This window comes from Ambystoma mexicanum, chromosome 2q (assembly GCF_040938575.1).
Source record: "Ambystoma mexicanum isolate Mex_15411 chromosome 2q, UKY_AmexF1_1, whole genome shotgun sequence".
Lineage (NCBI taxonomy): Eukaryota > Metazoa > Chordata > Amphibia > Caudata > Ambystomatidae > Ambystoma > Ambystoma mexicanum.
The window spans coordinates 674,718,257-674,741,906 of NC_090924.1; the positions used below are offsets into that span (position 1 = coordinate 674,718,257).

General features: G+C 49.1%; 1 protein-coding gene across 4 annotated transcripts in view; it reads right to left on the bottom strand.

Annotated features, from left to right (window-relative positions):
• USP7 (ubiquitin specific peptidase 7) overlaps window positions 1–23,650 on the bottom strand; it is a 2,259,762-nt gene that overhangs the window by 1,083,268 nt on the left and 1,152,844 nt on the right. For all 4 annotated transcript variants that reach the window (XM_069647850.1, XM_069647849.1, XM_069647847.1 and 1 more), the window contains exon 12: window positions 16,733–16,842. In XM_069647850.1, coding sequence (XP_069503951.1) covers window positions 16,733–16,842 — 110 coding nt within the window. The remainder of the gene's footprint in view (window positions 1–16,732; window positions 16,843–23,650) is intronic.

Sequence of the window (23,650 nt, forward strand, 5' to 3'; positions counted from 1 at the left end):
GTGTAGGAAAGGATGCACCAAATGAAGATTGAAAACAATTTAAGGGAGATGGGTACCCATTAGAAATGGCAGGCCTTAATTCCCGCTCAGAGTTGCACACAAAGTAAAATCGCAAAAAAAATCTCTGTTGCATGTGAAAACGAATTTGCCAGTGGGTGGCTGGACAATTTTTTTTTTTTGCATTTGTAAAGCGCTCAGCGACCCTAAGACATTGTGGCGCTGTTAAAGATGCAAGTCTACAGGTAGGAATGCTAGGGGAGGGCCACATTACAAGTAGGTATGTTCCATGGTTACAGCGGAACTACATTATATACAATTTAGTTGAAAAGGTTAGTGTTCAATGCTTTTCTGAACACAGTGAAAGCGGTTTCTTTTCTGAGATTGAGTGGTAGAGCATTCCAGTTTCCTGGTGCTAGCACCGAGAAGCTGGCGCCACCAGCTTTGGCTCTTTTGAAGGCCGGAACTGAGAGCTGGTGAGAGTATTGGGCCCACTTAGGTCCATTTGCATACATCTGGTGAATTTGTTCTGACAGATGGGGGGTAAAGATTGAGAAAGGCATCTGTGGGTGATGGCGAGTGTCTTGAACAGTATGCGGTCCTTGACTGGGGGAGAGGGGGAGCAGTGAGCATCACATCTAGCCTGAGAGATGTGCTCCCTCCTAGGAATGCTTAGAGCAGCACTGAGCGCGTTTTGTGTTTGCAGTTTATGTTTTTAGATGAAGTGCCTAGGAGCAGGACATTGCAATAATCCAACTTGGCGCCTACGGTGGCTCTGGCTATGTTAAGGTAGTTTTTGGCCGAGAGGTAAGGTTTCATTGCATTGATTATTTTGGTTGTGAGAACTGCTGATTAAGTATTAGCGCTGACTTGATGTTTCATTGATCTGGTGGAGTCAAGGTACACACCCATGCTTTTAACTGCAGCAGACCAGGATTACAATATTCTCAATGCTGATGGTGCCGTATTGGCCATCTATCTGGAATGGTGTGGAAAGGTTTGTGCTGTGGGATTTCTCAGGGTTTAGTTCAAAATCCAAGAATGCTGGAAAATAAAAAAGGAACCCTCTTGTTTAATCGGAAATCCAATGGATATCACTGTATGGAGGGAAAACGGATGGAAAGTAGGCATAGCTCAGTTTACAAGAGTTCTTGGTTGGAGACATGGACTAATACGGGCATATTGAAGCCATTTGCACAATCTGGCATTATGCCCCAGAAAGTGCCAAGCAAAGAAGTTTGTCCTCTTACCATGTTTGCAGCGAACCATGCCCATGAAATAGACAATCTTTAAAGAAGCCAAATGGGAGGGAATATTCTTCAAAGGAATCCAGGATCTTTGTGCCCATCAAAAACTACATCTATATCACAGCTGTAACTGCTCAAAGAAGTTATGAGGCAATGATGCTTTATGTAAAATATGAGATTGTTCTTCCATTTCACAAATGCAATACTTACAATCGTCATTTTGTCACCTTTAAAGCAATATGACCAAGCCTAATGGGCAAGATCAAACAACAACTTATAACAGAACAGTTAAAACTAAAACAATGTTTTCATGAATCACAAAAAAGTACAGTTGAGTTATGACTCTTGTAAATGTATCAGAGTTTGAAATTAGTCCATGCAAGGAAAATTATAAGTTACTCACCATAGTGACTAACGTACTCTTAGTCTATAGTCCCCTTTCCGCGATACTGTATATGCGTCCCTCCTAGGGATGGGAGATGGAACCTTTTTCATCAGAAAAAATCTTCCCTTTAAATTTAGAGGCACGCAGGGGTGTGGCCTTGGGAGAATGCACTCCCCTGACACTCCGCCCACCGGCACCACTCAGTCCCCATAGACGCGTTGACAATATTACCATTGCCTAATGACACCAGTTTTATTAGGGGTGGGGGGGGGGGGATGGCGGGACGTATGCAGGAAAGGGGACTATGGATTAAGAGTACATTAGTCACTATGGTAAGACAGACATGCACTACTCGCCGTAATAGCATTTCTGATGATTGTATCTGCTTAGATTCACATGCTGTGCATATAGTCTAACATCCAGTGGTAACCCCGGAGTATTGCATCTCGTCTTTTGAGGATCTAAAGGGGACATCGACATGGGCGTGCCTGTAACACTATCCCTAACTTGACGTGTATTGTATCCAAAATACCTCACAAGTCAAGGTCCCTCTGATTGTATTTTATCTGCCATGAGGGAGGCTAATCACCATCATGTGTACATAAAAGAGAAAGTAGTAAGACGTCTATGTTCCTTCAACATGAGTGGGGAGGAAGGGAGGGCGCATGTTAATGTAAACAGATTAAATCATCAGAAATGCTATTACGGTGACTAATGCACGTCTTCTGATGATTGTTAATCTGCTTAGAATCACATGCTGTGCATAGACTAGCGAGTAGTACCCAGAGTTGGAGGTGGGTTGTGATGAGGAACAGTAGTAAAAAGATATCTTAGTGCTACTTGTCCCACCTGAGGATCAGACCTAGAATGAGGGTTTAGGCAATAGTGTTTTCTAAAGGTGTGTACAGAACTCCAGGTTGCCGCTTTGAAAATTGACTCTGGGGGACCATTTGCAATGAATGCTATGGAAGCCCCAGTGCTTCAAGTAGAATGTGCTCTAGGCTTGAAGGGCAGCTCTCTCTCAGCAAAAGAGAAAGCGTGTGACTCATTTGACAATCCACTTTGAGATGGCATATTTAGAGACAGAATCCCCTTCTCTACCAGCTGCCACCGAAACAAAAACCTGAATTGTCTTTCTCAGTGGTCTAGTTCTTTCCTGGTAAAACATGACTGCCCTGCGCACATCTAATGTGTGTAGGTTTCTTTCGGCCACGTTAGTGGGGTTCTGGAAGAAAGTACGCAGCGCTACGATTGGTTCACATGGAACTTTGAAATAAATTTAGGTGCAAATCGAGGATGAGTGTGCAGAACCACCTTATCTCTATGGACTGAAAGGGCCTGTAGTTCACCAAATCTTCTTATAGAAGTTATGGCCACTAGGAAGGCAGTCTTATATGCAAGTCTTATAGCCTTAATAACTGGTACTTACCACCACGACACCTTCTGTTGTGATGTGGTGTAGGCCGAGAGGGCAGCTAGATGAACTTTCAGGGAATTAAAAACCAGAACAGAGTCTAGTGAGTCTGGTACAGCACAATGTGTGTAGGAGAGCAGTCAATAGGATTGATGCCCTTGGAGTTGCACCAGATATCAAAGTGCTTCATTTACTGGAGTAACAATATTGGGTGTTAGGTTTCCTCGCCTCCATAAGTATGTCCATGCATCTCTGAGGGAGTTGTAGGTGCTCGAGCTCTATGACCTCAGGAGCCAGACTGCCAAGTTCAAGGTTGGCGGGCATGGGTTAAGTGTTTCTCCCTTGTCCTGAGATAACATGTTGTACGGACAAGGACGTTTCATTGGAGGAGATAGGGACATCTCCATTAGATGAGAACCATGGTCGGCGGGGCCACGAATATTATGGTGAATGGTTCCTGGTGCATCTTGAGCATGATCTTGTTCAGTAGGGGAGCCGGGGGAGGGGGGACAGGGGATATGGGGGGGGGGGGGGGGGGGGGGGTGTAAACAAATTTCCCTGATAAAAAAATCCAGAGACTGTTTTCCTTGGATCGGCTCTGGGGGTACCTGGAGGCATGATCTTGGCATTAAGCATTCTCCAGAGTTGCAAACAAGTAGATCTCTGGGAAGCAACATGGCACGAAAACGTTGGCGACGATGTCTTAGTGTAGTCACCATTCGTACTCTACGGGCAGTGGGAAGTCTGCTGAGCACGTCTGCCAGAAGATGGAGTTCTGGGACAGCTTGGATAGCTCTGGAGAGAGTGTGCCCCCTTGCTTGTTCAGGTAGTACATGGCTGTGGTGCTGTGTCAGGATCAGGACTGTCTTTCCCTATAACTGTCTGGAAGGCTTTCAGTGCTTTGAATACAGCTAATTGCGCCAACAAATTTATGTGGTTGGATGCTACTTCTGGGGACTACACGCCGTACGCCGTCTGCTGAAATAGGTGAGCCCCATCTTCCCCCACCCCGTGAGGAATGCAACTGTCGTGAGAGTGGCTTCTACTGCGGGGGTGGTGAAGGCTTATGGTTTTCCCTTGACAACCAATGCAGAGAGAATGAGGGCTGGTGAGACAACTACCAGATCTTCCCATTGTCCGCTGGCCTGACACCACTGGATGTTGAGCAACTTGCATGGGACGCATGCACAGACTCACGTGAGGAACTTAGTAAATGCAGGACACCATCATTCCTAACAGTCACATGGCCTTGCGTACCGTCACCTCTCGAATGGTTACATACTGAGGGATCTGAAATAGCATGTTCTGAAACCTCTCTTTGGAGGGGAAGACGAGGCGGTCTTCTGTCCTAATTACATCCCCTAGAAACTGTTTGACTTGACTGGGGTCTAGGCTGTATTTCATCTCGTTGGAGAATCCCAGGCTAAATAAGAGGCCTTTTAGGCAGAATCCTATGAAGTTCCCTTAGGGAGCACTACAGAAGATTAGGACTACAGGTATATGCAATAAATCCCCTTTGGTATTAGTCTGAACCACATAGATTTAGTTGGTAGCTGTGGCCTAGCAGTCAGACTTATCTCAAGAGGGAGATGAGCAGTATTCAGGGTTTACACAATAGGACTACAATACTATGGAACAAGGAAACACTGACCAAAACTTTATATCAAAAAGAATATATATTTATTTTACACACCAATCACTATTATTAAAGCAAGTTAAAACAGTCAAAAAAAGTATACAGAACTCACTAATTAAATTGAAGACAAGTTTGAGCAAGAGTGAAAACTGAGAAAAATGGCAGTGTAAACCAAGCAGAAATGGCAATCTAACAATTTCTTCAGGGGGAGAAAAAGGACAAGTTATACAGGGTTAGACTCCTAAACACACCAGTAACACTTCCCAATAAGATTGTGAACAAGTTAGGCAAGGAAGTACTTGGGTGTAAACCGAACAAAATGGCACTTCAACAATATATAAATGGGAAGGAAAGGTGGTTATAAGAGTTTAGGTGCACCAACACATTTCTTACTGAAAAGCAATCTAGAGAAGGCAGTTGTAACTGAAATAGCCAGAGTTAATAGGCCTGTGCCAGAGTCAATGGTACAAGGCAAAGTGCCCAGGATCAAACGGTTCTGGTAGCTGCAGTCAAGTCTTTGTTTAACGGTTCAAAAAGGAAGGTGCAGAAAGTCAAAAGACAATGTTAGACGAAAGGGGCAGCCAGCCCAGAAAGTAAGTAAAGGATTTAAAACACCTTTAGACGTACCCAACGAAACGGGAGACCTGGCAGAAAAATGTACCTTAAAAGTGGATGGGGGGGGGGCCGCCAGGGGGCGCTGAGATGAGCTGAAGTGTCTCAGCCGGTCCGCATCCCGGGGTGCTGAATGCATGGAAATTGAGCCCCCCAGCCCCTTGGAAGTTGGATTTTGACCCCCCCCCCCACCTGTGGCAGGCTGAATCTATGGTGCACCGGCAGTGCGCAGTCCCGGAGTCTTTCGGTGCCGGGAGGCCGGAGCTGGACTGGAATTGTGCCCGAGACATGTGCAGCGCGTGGTCTTCCCCCGGCGGGCAGGCCACACTGGGGACTGTCAGGTGGTGGGGGAGGGGCGGTGGCCTACCCTGCGGGCTTACTCTCTGCCCGGCGAGCGTATAGCCATCAGTGTGCCGCTGGTGAGGTGCCTGTGGTCTGGACTGCGGGACTGGGGCAGGGACGCCTGGCTCGAGTACAGCGGAGTTGGCTGCCCAGTCGGTAGGAGAGCTCCGGCACGGCAGCCCCCCTCGGTGCAGGCTTCCAGTAGAGGGGCCGGTGTGGCGTGGGGTTCCCGCTGCTCGCCGCACAAACGGAGTATCGGCCTCAAAAGCGGGCGGGTGTCCTGGGGGACTCCCCGTGTCCTTGTAGTGTGCTGTGGTGGAGAAGGGGAGAACTGTACGAAGGGACAACCAGAGCTGGAATGGAGAGCGGAGTCTGAATGTGCCTGTTCCACGACCCCCTGGAACTTTACCAGTGAGTTGATTAGCCGCTGTAGGTGGAGATAATTGGAATTGGAGAGGGAAGAGGCAGACTGCTCCTGGGCATCTTTTGGTTGGTGTGTGTTCGTCCCCCCGGAGACTTTGGAGGTCTGGAACCGAGCTGGACATTGATGTGAGCACTCCTGGTGGGGGTGCTCTAAGCTGCATGAGCCATCGCTCCGGGGGTCTGGGTCACGGCGTTTGAGTGAGTGGGGGACGGGGCGGGCTGGACCGTGGGCCCCGATTCGGCTGCCCCTGGGGGGCTCCTGTCACTGTCAGAGAACACCACTCAATCCCCTTTGAATGGACTGGGCACAGGCCCTACAAAAATATCGACGAGTGGTGGCGGAGAAGGGGGAGGAAGCCACCATGCCGGCCGTGGCCCAGTCAGAGGAGATGGAGGCTCAATCAGTGAGCCGCAACATGGCAGCCCTGCTGGAGGAGATACAAGGTTTCAGGGCAGATGTGAACAAGCGGCTGGACTCCCTGGATAAGAAGGTTGATGCCATTGAAGACCGTGTCCAAGCCCTGGAGGCCATTCAGACTTCTGCGGACCTCTTTGAGACGCAGTTCGATATGAGGGTTGCCGAGCTGGAGAGGTGGGAGGAGAAGGTCACCCTTAAGCTAGATGATTTAAAAAACAGGGAACGGCGCTCCAATCTGAGATTTTTTGGTATGCCGGAGCTGGAGGGAGAGAGACAATTGGACATTGGGAGAGGGGTCAAGGCGATTGTAAGTAGTCTTTTTGATGGCGAAAAGAGTAGCGAACCCACAATCGACAGAGCTCCCAGGGCAGGGAGGCGCACTGGGGGACCCCGCTCGGTCCTTGTGAAATTTCATTACTATGCTGAGAAAGTCAAGATCTTGGACTTCGCACGTAAGAAAGGCCCAATCGATTGGAAGGGTGCTCAAATTGTGATATATCAAGATTTCTCGGCGCTTACCCTTTCTCGGCGGCGTCTCTGCGGGCCCTTGACGAGGTGGCTGCAGTCTAGGGTGATCCGTTATAGATGGGGACATTCGTTTTCGCTTGCCTTCGAGATGGACGGCTACAAGTACTCTCTGTCTTCAGAGTCTGACATCCAACGTGTAACTCGTGAGTTATTGGGAGACCCCCCCTCGAAGGATGGTGCAGAGAGGGGGGAAGAGGGGCTGCCCGGACCCTCAGAATTTGTGGGTCGGCGATGTGTTCGGTGGCACAGGAAATTCAGGAAGGTTGCTCCCCCTTCCCCTAAGCAATCAGAGCCCTGACCTGGATGGAGGGGGCTTTTGCGTTGATGGTTTGGAGGGGGATGGCAGGGCCAACTGTCTGGTCTAGTAATGGGCATGGCCGCCTCAAATGTTTCAAGTTTTTTTGTGTGGTCTTCGGGCCGTGGGAGGTGGTAAAAGCACTTGGGGTGTTGGGGGCATGTTTTTTGCTATGGGGAGGAGGGGCTCACAATGTTGTGTTCAATTAAAGTAGTAGGTGCCCGGGTGGAGGCGATCCTTGGTAGCCTGGTAGTGCGGCGGTGAGATGTCGCAGTCTATCCAGGTACTCTGTGGTAGGGGGGTGAGAGGGTGTTTGTTTTGCTGGGGAAGTATTGGGTGGGGGGTGAGGTTTTTTTCAGGGGTTTGGGGGGGTGTTGAGGGTTGGTGTGGCTTCTGGGATAGAGGGGTTACATGGGTCTTTCTTTGGTCTTTTTGGGTGCGGGGGACACCAGAGTTAGGCTCTCAAGAGGGGCAGGAGTTTTTTGATGGCCCATCAGATGGATGATTCTGTGCAGGGGTTACTGGAGGGGTCCCTACAAGAAAGTCGTTGGTGACAAGGGAGCTCTCTAGGCTTAAACTGCACTTTCTCTTTGTACAGGAAACCCATTGGGTTAAAGGGAGAGAACCGCCACTCTGTTCCAAGGCTATTCAGCATATGTTTCAGTCCCCCTAGCTGGCGAAGAAACGAGGGGTGGCCCTGTTGGTTTCTCCCAATGCCCTCTTTGTACCCAAGACTCACAGAACTGACCCCGGAAGGGCGTTTATTATATAAGGGGTCAGTGAGAGGCAGGTTGATCACCTTGGTGGGGGGTTTATGCCGCAAACTAGGCTCAGAATCAGTTTAGGGAAAGGGTGGGGGAGAAAATTCAAGGGTTTGTGGAGGGTGCACTGAAAGTAGGTGGCGATTTCAACATGGTTCTCTTCCAGGATAAGGATAGAAAGTCCCTTTCCCCCGGCCCCGACCTGCGGGTTAACAGGAAGTTAGCGGATTCGTTCCGGCGGACCAATGCGGGGATGGGCCTGGTGGACACGCATTCTGTCGAGGGAAACCGCAAATCTCTTTACTTTTTTCCCTGCAGTCCATGGCACGTTTTCAAGGATAGACTATGTTTTAGTGGACTCTACACTCCGGGATGACATCTCTGACTTTGGCGTGGAAGTTGTCCCATGGTCCGATCACGATTTGGTGAGGGCTTCGTTGGGGGTTCCCCCTTTGGCCCCACCCAGGGATCGGTGGATATGCAATGATACACTGCTGTTAGATAAAGAGCTTAGGCAGTCCCTTCAAGGTTCATTTATGAAACAGGGGAGGTGGGTGTCCTGGGAGTCTGGGATGCATTTAAAGCCATGGCCGGAGGCTTGCTCATGGAGATGGGTGCAAGAAAGAAGAGGGAGAGGGGGCGGGAGGAACTTAAGTTGAGGGAGCGAATAGCTGCCATTCAGCCAGGGGAGGTGGGGGGAGCTGAAATCTCAGCTATGCCCAGGAAAATGGGAGGAGCTTCAGAATCTTAAGGCGAAACCGTCTGCCTTGCTTGTGGGACAGACAGAGAAAACTGGCCTTCTTGAAACAGCGGTACATGGAGAGGGGGGGGGGGAAGGCAGATGGGATCCTGGCGTGGCGTTTGAGGGGGATTCGTAACAGCAGAAGGGTGAACTGTATTATAGGTCAGACCGGGGTGGGAGTTCTGCAAGATGATCAGATAGCAGAGTTTAGGTATTATTATTAAGGTCTTTACACGTCGGAATATTCGGGGGACGGGGCTGATGTGGACAGGTTTCTGGAGTCCCTCCCCATCCCTTGCTGCAGAGAACGTAGACTCTTTAGAGCTCTCAGTTTCTCCCCAGGAAGTGCTTAATACTATATCCTCTCTGAAGAAAGCCACAGCGACAGGGGACGATGGCCTTACTGTCCGATTTTATAAGACTTTCCGTTCCGCACTAGCCCCGTTTCTGGCTAAGGTGTTCAACTCCGCCCTGGATTCAGGTTCCCTGCCTCCCTCTATGAAGTTGGCTCTTCTAGTAGTGTTGCCGAAAGACGGGAAGGATCCTTCACGGTGTCAGTCATATAGACCCATTTCCCTTCTTAACGTCGATGTTAACATTTTAGCCAAACTCTTGGCGAATAGACTGTCGAAATGTCTTCCCTCTCTGGTTCACGGCGACCAGGTCGATTTCATCCATGGTCGCCAATGGTCAGATGATGTGAGGAAAACCTTGGGGCTAATGCATGAGGTGTCAAAGCGAGGGTTGGAGCCCTATCTCCTGTCTTTGGACTCAGAGCAGGCTTTCGACCGTGTTGAATGGCTACATATGGGGAGGGTACTTCGGAAAATGGTTGGGGACAACTTTTATAAGTGGATCTCTGCTTTGTACAATCATCCCTCAGCTAAGGTGTTGGTGAACGGTTGTTCTTCTGTGGGGTTTGCGCTTTCTCGAGACACTCGTCAGGGGTGTCCCCTTTCTCCCCCGTTGTATGCGTTGGCAATGGAGCTCTTTGCCATTGCGGTCAGGGCTGATGGGGGAACTGGCTGAGGTGCCTTGCGGAGACTGAATTCAAGTTATCCTTATTTGCAGATGATATTCTGGTGTACCTGACCAGTCTTCGTGATTCCCTCCCGCGGTTGCTGGGTCTGATTTGGCCTTTTTGGGTCTTTCAATGGGTTAAAGGTTAACATATCCAAGTAGTGTATAATGCCTATGGCGGGGTCCATCTTGAGATCATTGGACGAGGGGAAATATATAGTGTGCGTGTGGAGCGTGAGTTTACCAGGTATTTGGGCACCAACATTCCCAGAGATTTAGGCAAAGTTTTTGAGCTTAATTTCCCCTCTCTTCAGGCAAAAATCCAGGGTGATCTTTTAAGGTGGGCCCCCCCTTGACCCTTTCATGGTTCGGGCGAATGGTTGAGGTCAAAATGAATATTCTCCCGCGGCTTCTCTATCTTTTCATGTCTCTTCCTTGCATAGTCCCGGACTTTTTTTTTTGCATTATTGCAATCTCGTATCCTTCACTTCATCTGGAATGGTAAGAGACGTAGAGTAAAATTTTCCACTGTGACCCTTCCCAAGTCCTGTGGGGGCTTTGGTCTCCCAGACTTTAGATTGTATTTTAAAGCAGATCAGCTACAAGTTATGTTAGAGCACTTGAGGGACAAGCTGAGGACATATATTGGACATATGTGGAATATGTTCAGGTCCACCCAAGAAAAGTCAGGCACCTCCTATGGGCTTTCCCAAGCTCCATTCCGGGGCCAATTAAATCACACCCGATCCAAGCTGTTTTGTGGTTGGTTTGGAGGCCCACCGGAGATAATAGGCTTCTCTCCTCTTGGCCGTCCCCCCTTTCCTCATTGTGGGGCCTCCCGATTGATCTGGGCGCGAGGGGGTTTCAGGAGAAAACTGAGCAAAATGGCATTTCACAAGGTGGAAAAGTGGGAAGGAAGGGGTGGTTATAAGAAGTAGGTGCACCAACACAGTTCTAGTTGAGAAGCAATCTAGCGAAGGCAGTTCTAACAAATTTAGCCAGAGTCAGTAGGCCTGTGCCAGAGTCAGTGTACAGGGCAAGGGCCCAGGAGCAAAATGTTCTTGTAGCTGCAGTCCAGTCTTGGGTTAACGATTTTGAAAAGGTGGATGCAGAAGGTGAAAGACAATGTTGAGAGAGGGGCGGCCAACCCAATAGGTAGGTAAAGGATTTAAAACACCTTTAGCTCTACCACGCAGAAAGGGCAGTCTGGCGGAACAATGTACCTTTAAAATGAAGAAGTGGCTCCTGCGGTGGCGGTTGTTCCTGGTAGTTCCTGCAGTTCGGGGGATCCAGCAGAGGAAGAGAGGCTCTCGTCGTGGATGAAGGTTCCAGTTAATGCACTACCTAGGGATGAAACCAGCCGCGGTGCTGCCCAACGAATAAAAGGTACGCTCCTTTAAATTGCGGTGGACGGGTGCCTGGCTATCCGGTCTCCAAGTACAGAGTACTGCCGATTCGACCAGGGCAGGTCCAGGAAGGTGATTGGCAAACTGGTTGGCCCCACCAGATTAAGATCTTCTCTCGTCGTTTGGAGAAAAGTGGTGAGACGCTGCAGCAGGGCTTCACCGGTGGTTGTAGTTGCCGATGTCTTTGGCTTCTCTCCTCTTCGGCTTCTTAGTTCCAGTGGCGACGTCTTGCTCTTCCAGTCCTCAGGACCCTGCTTTTATGCAAAAAGAGCCCCATTCATTCAGCCTAGCTGTCACTCACGCAGTGGAGTGGTCATCTTGGCGGGAGACCCTCCAGCCTATCAGGATAGAGTGTGACACGGGTTGCTGAGGCAACCCTGTCCAGGGGTCCGACTCCCCCTCCCACACAATGGACCCACCCCAGACTCACTGGTTGTGAAAGGAGGGCTTCCCGCCAAAAGGACGAACAAAAGATCCCCAACCTGGGTTAGGATTTTAGAGAAAGACGAGAAAGAAGTTATATTAAAGTTCTGGCAAAGAAAACCTACCAGAGTAAAGTTAATATTAAAATACACCGGCAATATGTTAGAGGCCGTCAGAAAATGTGGTAGCCTCGAACAATAGGAAAATCCCATAGGAAAATATTCGGTCAAATATTTATGGTAGTAACCACTGCTACCAGCCAGAAACCTTTGAGAGAGGGACTGTACGGTACCCTCTCGAAAATGAACACCAGGGAAAATCTATTAACCCTTACGAGTACCTCCATAGTAAGATGGGTTGTACTGGCTTAGTTCATAACTATTGAGTAGTCAGTCCCAGGGTATGGAGTCTATGTTTGGGGGTCGCTACGACACCCCTGTGGTACTGCACGGATGGTGCTGTGCACCACACGTTAAAAAGATGATTCCTATGAGGATGAGAAAAACCCCTTAGACCATAAGCACACAAGATAGCCTAAAACACACAGTAGCAATCTGTCTAAGAGTGGGAAAAAAAGTGTCTCTCTTAGCAGGAGAAATAAATACCCTCAAATCCAGCAAAGCTACTGGGGGACTCTATAGGTAAGGGAAATTAGCCTTAGAAGAGAATTCTCCCTAACAGGTGTGGATGACTGTGCCCCCCGTGCTGCGACAGATTAGCTGGGCCCAATGGAATGTGCATCGGTGGTTGGTCAGACAGGCTGAGCAGCTCCAAGAACCATGGCCTCGCCGGCTACCAGGGAACTATCAGCATGATGCAGAGGGGCCGGGACTCTTATCCTACAGATCACCTTGTGTACCAGTGGAGTGGGAGGGAAGGCATAAGCGTGCATGCTGTTCCACTGTATCTGTAACGCATTGCCCCGAGCGCCTAGACCCTGTCCTTCGCAGGATGTGAACGGAGGGCGCTTCCTGTTGAACCAGGTGGCAAAGAGGGCCACCTGAGGATGATCCCATCCCATTGAAGATTTCCTGAAGGACCTGATCCGTCAATTGCCATTCGTAATTTTTCACCCGGAGCCTGCTGAGCCTGTTCACCTCCAGGTTCGATTCCCCCGGAAGGTGAATGGCTGTGAAGTGAATGTCGTTCGCCAGAGCCCATTCCCAGATGCTGACCGCGAGGGTGCATAGAGGAGGGGACCTGGTGCCACTCTGCTTGTTGATTTAATACATGCTGGTGGAGTTGTATGTCTGAATGAGGGTCATTTTGCCACTGATAAGCGCTAAGAAAACCTTTGAGAGCCAGACAGATGGTCCTGAAGGGACCAAACTGTGGTTGTCCAGGATAGCACCCCAGCCCTCCAAGGATGAATCTGTGGTGATGGTAACCTGCTGTGCTGGTTGTCGGAAGGGCCTGCCTATCCTCAGATTGCAGTCCGTGCTCCACCAAACTAGGTCCTGGTGTAGGAAGGGAGGAATGCTGATGAGTTCCGCCTGTGAACCCCGCTCCTGATTCCATGAGGCTGTGAAGTGCAGCTGTAATCTCCTCATTTTGAGTCTTGTGTAAAGCACTACCAGAAGACATGCTGCCATGATACCCAAGAAGTGCTCGTACCACCATGCTGAAGTCAACTCTGCTGAGAAAATGACTTGTGGCCCTCTTGATGGCTGTGATCTGGTCCTCTGGGGGGGGGGGGGGGAACTCTTGGATTTCATATCCCAGAGGAGTCCCAGGAACATTAGAGATTGATGGAGAATCCCAAGTCGTGTAGCGTGTTCATGGGGTCAGAGGAGATATGATGGACCGCCACTGGGGATCTCGCCTGACGAGCCAGACTAGGTATGGATAGAAATGGTGACCTTGAGCCCTGAGTAGGGCTGCCAATGCATTCCTGAGCCTGGTAAAGACTCTGGGGGATGAAATGAGGCCAAAGGGTAGAAAATTGTATTGGAAATGGAAGCCCATGATCCTGAATAGCAGGAAAGACCGATGGGGCTGCCAAAATGAGACGTGTAGATAAGCGTCCTTCAGATCCAGGCAGCACATCCAGTCTCCCCTGCACAGTGTCTACGCAATAAACGCTGGGGTAGCCATCTTGAATTTTTAAGTGGGAGGGAAAGGATCTGGGTGGAAAGGTCCAAAGCAACCCTCAGGCCATCCTGGTTCTTGTGTATGGTGACAATCCTGGAGTAGAAGCCCATACCTCACTGGGAGGCTGGGATTTCTTCCACTGCCTGGCTCTCTACGAGCGATCGCATTTCTGCCAAAATAGGCGTTGTCCCCCTCTGTGGAAGGGAAGGAGAGGGCTGACAGGTAGGCGGTAGCCCGTGGACACTACTGCTAGGATGCAGGGTTCCCCCGTCACCCCCACTGGAGACAGGTGGACCCGGAGGGGACTCATTTGTTTTTTTCCCGGTGAGGGGGACGGAGAGAAGCCCTTATTCCCTGCCATGTGCTGTTTGCAGCTGTGTTGACTCAGATAGGTGCAGGCTGCCTGGACCGTTGTTCTTGGAAGCCCAGGAACCCACCAAAGGCCTGACCCTTGTCGGAACACTGGTGCATTTGACTGTAGGTCTTGGGCGTGGGCTTTGTAAGGATGGATAATGATATCGCAGTCTGAGAACTGTTCTCATCAAGTTCCTCATCGGTGGAGGAATGAAAGGTCGCTACCCTCGAATGGAAGGTCCAATATGCGCTCCTGGACATCCCGGTTGAACTTGGTAGCCCAGAGCCAGGCAGTCCTCATGTCTATGGCGATGCAGATGGCCCGAGGTGTCAATATGTGAGACTTGACTCCATGATGTCCTGAGCCACCATCTTTACTTCTGCCAGCCATGTCTTGAAGCCTGTCTGACTGTGCACCTGACTGTGCACCGGAAGTTCCGGAAGGAAGTCCGCTATTCCCCGCCAAAGCCTCTGGTTAATGGCTGAGAGCATGACATTCGCATTAGACTGCCGAGGGTTCAGCAAGGAAATGGAATAGACCTCCTTTCCATACACTTCCAAGATCTTCTCCTTGCATAGCAAAGCGGAGGACGAGGTGGCCGATGAAGACTGCAGCTTCAGGTATATGGAAACGGCAGCAATCACTGAGGAGTGTGGGAGAGAGTGTGCAGACAACAGTGTATCCCCGTCCAACTGCCTGTACTTGGCGTCAATGCGCCTCTTGGTGAGCTGCGCCGAGGGGGCTTCAGCCATGCCTTTTTGCCCAAGGCGACAACATCCTTCTGTATCGGAATCCCCGTTCAAGCCGCGGGGTGTAGAGTGAGGACTTTGGCCAGGATCCCCGCCTCTGATTGTTCAACCTTAGGTTGTGGCAGCCCCAAGTTTCCAGCCAAACCTGCAAGTCGATCATGGAAGGCCTTGGCAGAAGATAGTGTGTCGAGGTCCTGCTCCTCATCGGTGTCCAACAGGGTGACCGACTCGTCTGGAGCGGGGGGGAGAAGTGCTGAGAGCTATAGACTGAGGTTTGGGGACCAGAGCCGGAGGATGCTGTGGAACCGCCTGAACTGTAGGAGGAAGGGGAGCCAGAATCGAAGGACCCAGCATGGGCAGCTGGGGCTGCACAGGGGCCTGAGGCACTGGAGCCATATGGAGAATGACTATGGGTGCTGGCGGATGGACTGGAGGCAGCATGCCCAATCGCGAAGGCTGGAGCCCATCTGTGAGGACCTCTTCAGTGTGAGAAACATCTCAAAAATCTGTCCTCACAGGCTGATTGGGTGGCAGGTGGTACTGACTGAGTAGCGGGTGGCTGCTGGGGCCTGTGCGTACTCTGTCCTGCTGGTTGCAGGGGTTATCTACCCATAGACGTTAAAGGATAAGCTGTAGGCCACGTACCTGGTGAAGACCAGTCCCACCTAGACACTATCTCTTACCTTTGCCCCAAACAGTAGGGGGTGGAGGCGGGGGTCGGACGAGCGGCCATCTTGTCTGGTGTGGCGGCGATCTTACCGAGCTGCATGCCAAGTGCCTGCGTCGTGGTGCATGGCTCGTTGGGACCAGCCTCCTCCAGAACTCTTTCCGGTGGAGCTTGAGGCCTACCCTGCACCTCATGATGAGACTTGGTAGACGTAGCGCCCTCAGCTGAGTCGCCAGTAGTGCTGCGCCCCCTCAGACATTTGTCTGGTAGTAGGGTGTAGCCCCTCAGGTGGACACCCGGTAAAGAAAACCTGCAGTCCCTCAGCATCGTCTCCGGAAGGATCTAGGTACCCCCCCCCCCTCAGCTTGGCAGCCGGTAGCTGAATGAGCCTTGATACCTGCGCTGGTGTACCTGGATGATCCCTCTTGCTCGGACGTTTCCTAGGAAAGGAGTCGCCCTTGCAGGGGGCGATGGAAAAAAGGCACACTGCCTTGGGCCTTGACTTTTGCTTGACGAAGTTCTTCAAGTCCGGAAGCGACTGCTAGAAGAGCTCCCTCCACCTTGATAACCTGTTCTTCAGAACTCGCTGTGCAAGCACGTTGCACGCAGTACAGCCCTCCCAGCCGTGGTCGGGGCCAAGGCAGCGGAGGCACAGAGCATGGGGGTCGGGCATTGGGAAGAGCCCCTCGCAGGCTGGACACCTGCTGAAGCCCAAGGACATCAACATGTGCCGGGGAGGAGCATGGCGCCAAAGGACCTAGTACCCGTTTAAAGATTAGAAGAAAAAAGACAAAGACAGTATCCCAGGAAGAGCGCTAGGTATTACAAGGCCAAAGCCAAACCCAGGAGCGCTTGTGAAAACAGCCGTTCCAGTCAACGTGGAAAAGAGGACTGAGGAGTGACGCGGGGGGCGAAGTCAGGGGTGCGCATGCTCCCAGGGCCGCACGCCTGCGCGCCTCTACATTTTAAGGGGAAGAAGATTTTTCTGGTGAAAAAGGTTCCGTCTACCATACCTAGGAGGGACACCCATGCATTATCGAGGAAAGAGGACGGGACGTAAGAGTATTTGAGATTATTGGAAGGTATCCCTCAACTAGAATACCCACAAAAGTAACTGAAGCATTTATATCTGAATAACCAAGTTAAACATGGAAGGTTAGCAGAAAACAAAATTGAGAGCAAAAATTATTTAACATGGAAAATATTAGACGGAAGCATTACCTATCATTTATCTTTATGTTTTGATCCGTTTGTGGGTCATACATAAACCTCATAAGTTGTAAATGTAATACTGGAGGCAACGTAAGGAACTTTACACCTTTCTCTGCATCCTGCAAGAAAGAATAGAAGTTAGTTCATGTTGGAATGAATACATACTTTGGACTATTCTACATTTGACAACAGTGTCCTACTAAAATTCTACCATTTGTAGACTTTTTTTCATTTTAGTCAAGAATCCTCACTTATTCTAAAATATTCAGATAAGTATGTAAATCTGAAAAATAGGACCATACTGCAGCACAAATCCTACAGGCAATTATTACTTTTATTTTAGTCAACAAGGTGACATCAGGACTTTAATGCCACAGTACCTCCTGTCCACTGAAAGGCCACCCTCAATCACCCCTTGAAAAAACAAGCATTAGATTGAAATGAAAAAGGATGGCAGTATTGGCTGGGGCAGGCGCAAGAGCACAACCATCCCAAGAGGGCCTGCATTTTATTAAGGCAAAAAGTAGATTTTCTGTCCATTGAGTGGCCCTCCCATTATTTTCCCCCCAATTGTGTAAAATATATTTGGGAACCCTTCTCCACATTATCTGTAGACTCAATTGGGCCACTACTGCCAATTTCCCTTTGGGGTCCAAACTATTTGTATCCCCACTGAGACAATCAATAGTCTCACAGGGGACCACAACTAAAATTTTGTATATGTCGACACTTACTAAGGTGCACCCTTTGGGATAAGGCACCCAGGTTGGGGGCACCTCTCAGGGCCCCGTACATATCACAGGGCAACCTTCCAGGTAAGTGGTAGTAAAAAAAGATGGTGGCAGATGGGGTTCTCTAACCTCTTTCTCTGAAATGGCTAACCAGCCATCTTACCACGTGGGTGTTTGTGAAAACCGTGAAAGGGACAACATTTTGTTTTGTCCCCTTCCTGTTTCTCCTTGTACTCCTAAGGTACTTCCACCTCAGTCCCTGCAGTGGGGAGAGTGTCCATATCTGGGAATGAGCTCCTTGCATCCTTCGCTTGGGAGAGAATAGCTTATAACCAGAATGTACTGGTTTATATTGGGTACGTGCATATCTGTCTGGTGAGTTTTGCCTGCAATGTTTGAATGTGGGATGCTTTCCATTGATTGGAAATACACTATGGGTGCATGGTGTATGATGGAGGATGGCGCCCTGCCAGCCACTGTGTGGGTCAGAATGTGTATTAAAATGCAGGCCACACGGCATTACCTGGTCACCAGTCTGGATTTCATCGTATTGCTGCTGTTGCTAAGAGGAAGTATAACGAATTCCTGGAAAGTTTGCATACTCAAGGCACTCAGCTATTGAATAGCATTGGACACTAACCCTAAACTTGTATTTTAGGAGCAGTTAGATTTACTTACTGTTAGGAAAGATTTCAGAATTGCATGTAATTTTCCCTCCATGTGTCAACCCCCAAACTTTTTGCTGCTGTTTAGCCACCATTATCTGACTTTGCCAGAGAAGCACAGCCTTCAGCTGCACTCCCCTGGGCTTTCTCTCACTTTTTATGGGGAAACTGACATGCTCTTAAGACAGTAAGTACTGGGAGACTGTTTCCCTTAGTCCTTTCCTCATGTTGCAGATTTTGTGCAACATGTAACAAGTGTGCAATGTATCTTACCATACAGCACACTTAGGTCTATAGTCAATTTCCAAAGGCCCTAGAAACTCTCCCTGGACTTTATGAAATGAGCAGATGTGTCATGACAGGACTGGTGGCAGATATCTTTTTGCATTATGTTTAACCCTTTCATGCCATGTGAGCAGCATTAAACGCATTTGGGACAAATGGGTGGCCTGGCTCCAAAATGGCCATGCCACGAGCTTCTTTGTCCTGTCCTTTGGCCATCTTGCCCCTTCACCTTCCCAAGGTCGAGTCGACCCGGGTCAGTCCTTATTTGGTCATGCACTTTCCAGTAAATCCCAATGCTTTCGCGGGCTTCTGCATGCCTTGTGTGTGCCCCTCCATGATGTGGGCTGGTATGTCTGATTCCAATAAACAGCTTGGGTTCCAGAGAGTATGGAGTGCCATCAATGCCTGGGACCACTGTGGTCCGTGATTGGTCCACATATAGAGTGCGTTTGTGAGCAGATATCCCATTGGGTCCTCTCCGTTTTGGTGCAAAGGGAACTTTGGTTAAGAGGAGGCGGGAAACACCACTACCTTGTCGATCTCCTGAGCCTGAGTTTTCACCGAACAAAGGATAGGATCCAAGTATCCTGCAACTACAAAGCTGTGTCGAGGAACTGCTGGTGACCCGCTGGAAGGTTTGGCACCCTGAATCCGCCGTCGCCCCGTGGGAGCCCTCTGTATCGGATAGTCCTAGAAGGTCTGCAAAGACGTTTCGACCCATTGGAATAGTGAGACCAACTATTCTCATCACCTTCATCAAACCCTACAAGTAAGCTTTCTCTGAAGTGTCCCTGGGCCAACCAGTGGACTGACCATTTTACCCAGTTACTTTGCTCCGTCACCGCCGCTGTTTCGACGAGGCCCTGGACACTTGGGATACGGCTAGCTCTGAGTCCCCGCATTCTCACACCGAATTTCATACACTTGGCGTTCCCAGGTCTGAAGTGAGACCAGTGCGCCAGGACAGGAGTAAACGCGGTTACCGTGTTGCCCTGCCGCGTCAACGATCTGTGCAAGTTCGCTGCATTTCTGACCCTCTTGCCCCTGAAGGGTGCTGCAGTGAAACTGGGCCGATTCCTCCACCCGGAGCGGTGAAATCGGCATTGCCTTGTTTGGGAATCATCGCTGTATCTTAGGAACTGAAAGGTGCCGAGACGTCCATTTTGCCGCATTCGAACCTGCCAGCGAAGTGGACTGAACTGGTGAAGTTTGGGTCTGCTTGCATCGGGGACCGGCGAGTACTCCTTCCCCAACCGGCGGCCCCTAGAGCAAGAGCCCAATTTTACGCACAAGTTGACCCTGTGGGCCCCTCATTTCCACAGCTACTGCGAAATAGCGACTCCATCCCGCACTCTCGAACTGCCTCTGCCCTCAAGTGGAATTACTTCTTAAATAGTGCAAACCTGTTCTGCATCGCCTCATCCACCTTCCTGAGCTGCTAGAGACCCCCTGAAGAGACCCTATTCCGCCATTGGCAAAAGTGCGTGCATGTACTATTGAGCACAAGGCTACTCTTTTCGTAGGGCTTGGACTGCCTCTTATTTAGGTGTATTATTGATGTTGAACTGGGCCTACAGATTACCTGCACTGCCCGTTTCCTTCCGCTCTAGGTTGTTGACATATTTTGTGCAGTCACCGCTTTAGACCCCCATGGACTTGTATATATATTGTATTGAGTGTGATGCATTGGTTTACTTAGTGTTACTGTGATTCTTTTGCTATGGTCTATGTTACAAAGGCCTTGTAATAAATGGGTATATATTTTTGATATAACACCTGTCTGGAGTAATTTGCAAGTGTCCTTGCTCTGTGTGCTCATCGAGGTCCTTCAGTCACCCTCACCCCTCCTGAGACTTAGTCTTGACCGCCTGCCACAGCTACCCCGATTGGTCTGACTTGCAAGAGGTTACCCTGTTCCAAGAAACTAGGTTGGTCTTCTGAAACTCTGCCGCTCCAGGTCGGAGTTCAGAAATCCTTAACACTTATCTTTCTTGGTTAACTTCATAAGTGGGGACTTCCTATACTGAAATAAAGACTCCATTATGGAGAAAAAAAGCTACATATATTAATTAATTTTAAATTTTTAGGTCTCAGGGTCCTCCTGAACCACTGGGGCTATTTGTGTTGCGGTCTACACTGGTTTTTATTCCTAGACCTCCTGTTGCCCTAGGACTGTGCAATACTGTAAAGGTGACTCTGGACATACTACGCGACTTATTGGGAATTGTTTAGGTACATAACAAATTACTACTGCAGGATCGTTTAAATAAATATGCGACTTCTTTCTCTATCTGCTTCTCCTTCCTTGGTAGCCAGTTTTCAGGCACTTGTAACAATAGGAAAATTACTCACCTGTTGAGGATGACTTGTGGAACAGTCGTGTAATTTGTAACCTTTTTCCCTTGCTCTCTAGTGGGACATTGACACGAAATAATCACATAAATCCGGTTTTTAAAGTGTTGCTCTTTAAAGTCCTGAAATATTCTCAGGCTATGTGAATTCAAACATTCCATTTGGGTTGGTCCCCTAAAAAGTAGGTTCTGCATGCTGCTTACTTGTACTTAAGCAGATATCGGTTCAGCCTCCATACTGTGTGAACCCTGTTTTGATGTTCCGTGTCTGCAAAGAAATTACACATTATTTTGATTGTACATAGCTATTTCAGCATGGGAAAAAAACCATAGCTCATAATGTCGAACAAGGGGAGCAAGGGTTGCAAGGGTGTCCCCTGCACCCCTTATTCGACATTATGGGCCTCGTGGTGTCCCCCCTGCTTCCATGAGATTGAAAGCAGAGGACAAGTAAAAAAGACTAATGGCGTATGTGGGGCCAGCTCCAAAGCACGTTAGTGGGATGGAAACAACTCCGCTGGGAAAGTGTGAGTCAGAAAGTGATCTGTGCGATCACTGCGCAGCACGATTTTCGAATTCAACATTTTTGGATTTCGCGCTGAGCAATAAACATGCAGCTCCATAATAAACCATTATTTTTTCATACCTGACAGTGTAAACAATCCCTTCTTTGTACTTATGGCTCTTAATAGGCCTAGTTCCACCCTATGTCTGCTCTTAATAGTAAAGCCTAGACTGCTCTGCCTTGCTACAAATTGCAGTGTGTTGCCTAGCTTGCTGTGCATACCGCTCTGCAACCTTAGGGCATTGTTCCTGAAGGGCTCAACAGAGTCCCTCTAGAAAAAGCCCTCCTAACACATTCATGACTGCATTTTTCCTTCATCTAGAGAATATTGCTCCATCATTAGTTTGCTTGCTATTGTATTTTAATTTTTTCATTTTTTCTCTGGTTATTTATGTAATTTTTTCATTTAAGAATTTAAGATTGTTGTGATTTTGTAAAGGTCTTTTTATAAAGCGCATGTATATATAACAATGCATTACTTACCGTAAAAGCATTTCTGATGGTTGTATCTGCTTAGATTCACATGCTGTGCATAGGTCCGATATCCAGTGGTCACTGCGGAGTATTGCATTTTGTTTTTCGTAGTCGAAAAGGGGACGTCGACAAGGCGTGTCTGTAACACTATCCCTATAGTGACGTGCATTGTACCCACAATCCCTCACACGTCGAGGTCCCTCTTTGTATTTTTTCTGCCCTGAGGGAGCCTTCTATACGTGAGTGAGTACAGAAAAGAGATGTAGAAAGATGTCTATGTTCCTTCCATCCGAGCGGGGAGGAAGGGTGGGCGCATGTGAATCTAAGCAGATCCAACCATCAGAAATGCTTTTACGGTAAGTAATGCATTGTCTTCTGATGTTTGTTAATCTGCTTAGAATCACATGCTGTGCATAGACTAGCGAGCAGTACCCGGAGTTGGCGGTGGGTTATGAGAAGGAACAGTAGAGAAAAGATTTCTTAATACTGCCTGTCCCACCTGGGAGTCAGATCTAGAGTGTGCATCTAGACAGTAGTGTTTTGTAAAGGTGTGCACAGAACTCCAGGTAGCCGCTTTGCAGATGGACTCAAGGGGAACATTTGCAATAAAGGCTATGGATGCCCCAGTGCCTCGAGTAGAACGTGCTCTTGGCTTGAAGGGTAGTTCTCTCTTAGCAAGAGAGAAACAGAGTGATGCATTGAACAATCCATCTAGATATAGTGGACTTTGAAACTGCATCTCCTTCTCTTCCTGCTGCCACCGAGACAAAGCACTGATCAGTCTTTCTCAGTGGCCTCGTTCTTTCCATGTAGAACATGACAGCTCTGCGCACATCCAGTGTATGCAGACTTTTTTCTCCCAAGTTGGAAGGGTTTTGAAAGAATGTTGGTAGTTCTATTGACTGGTTTACATGGAATTTCGAGATGAATTTCGGTGCAAACCTTGGGTGTGTGCGTAGAACCACCTTATCCTTGTGAACTGTTACGAAGGGGTCTAGTACAGAAAGAGCCTGTATTTCACTTACTCTCCTAATGGAGGTGATAGCTATTACAAAAGCAGTCTTAAGAGTGAGGTCCTTAAGAGTTGCCTTGTGCATGGGTTCAAATGGCGAGCCCATGAGTCTGGTAAGTACCACATCTAAGTCCCATCCGGGAGCTGGGTTAGCTATCGGAGGGTGTATTCTCTTTACCCCCTCCATGAAGGCCTTGATAACTGGGATCTTCCACCACGAGACTAAGTTGGGAAGTGGTGTATGCAGAAAGTGCCGCCAGGTGGACTTTAATGGAATTGAACACTAGACCTGAATCCAATAAATGGGTCAGGTACAGAACAATTTGTGTCGGAGAGCAGTCAACCGGGTTGATGCTCTTTCCTCTACACCAGATGACAAATCTTCTCCACTTGCTAGAATAGCAGTGGCGAGTATTAGGTTTTCTGGCTTCCCTGAGGATGTCCATATATCTCTGCGGGAGTTGTAGATGTCCAAATTCTATGATCTCAGGAGCTAGGCTGCTAAGTTCATGGTCTGAGGGCATGGATGCAGTGTCCTGCCCTTGTCCTTTGACAGCATGTTGTGCGGGCAGGGAGGTTTCACTGGGGGAGATAGGGACATCTCCATCAAGTGAGCGAACCATGGCTGCCGGGCCAACATAGGGGCCACTAGTATCATTGTGACTAGTTCCTGGTGCATCTTGTGCACAACTTTGTAGAGAAGGGGAGTCGGGGTGGGGGGGGGGGGGGGAGCGTAAATTTCCCTGACCATTGAATCGACAGACCGTTCCCCTTGGACTGGTTCTGGGGGTACCTGGAGGCGTAACTTTGGCATTGCGAGTTCTCCAGATTTACGAACAGGTCT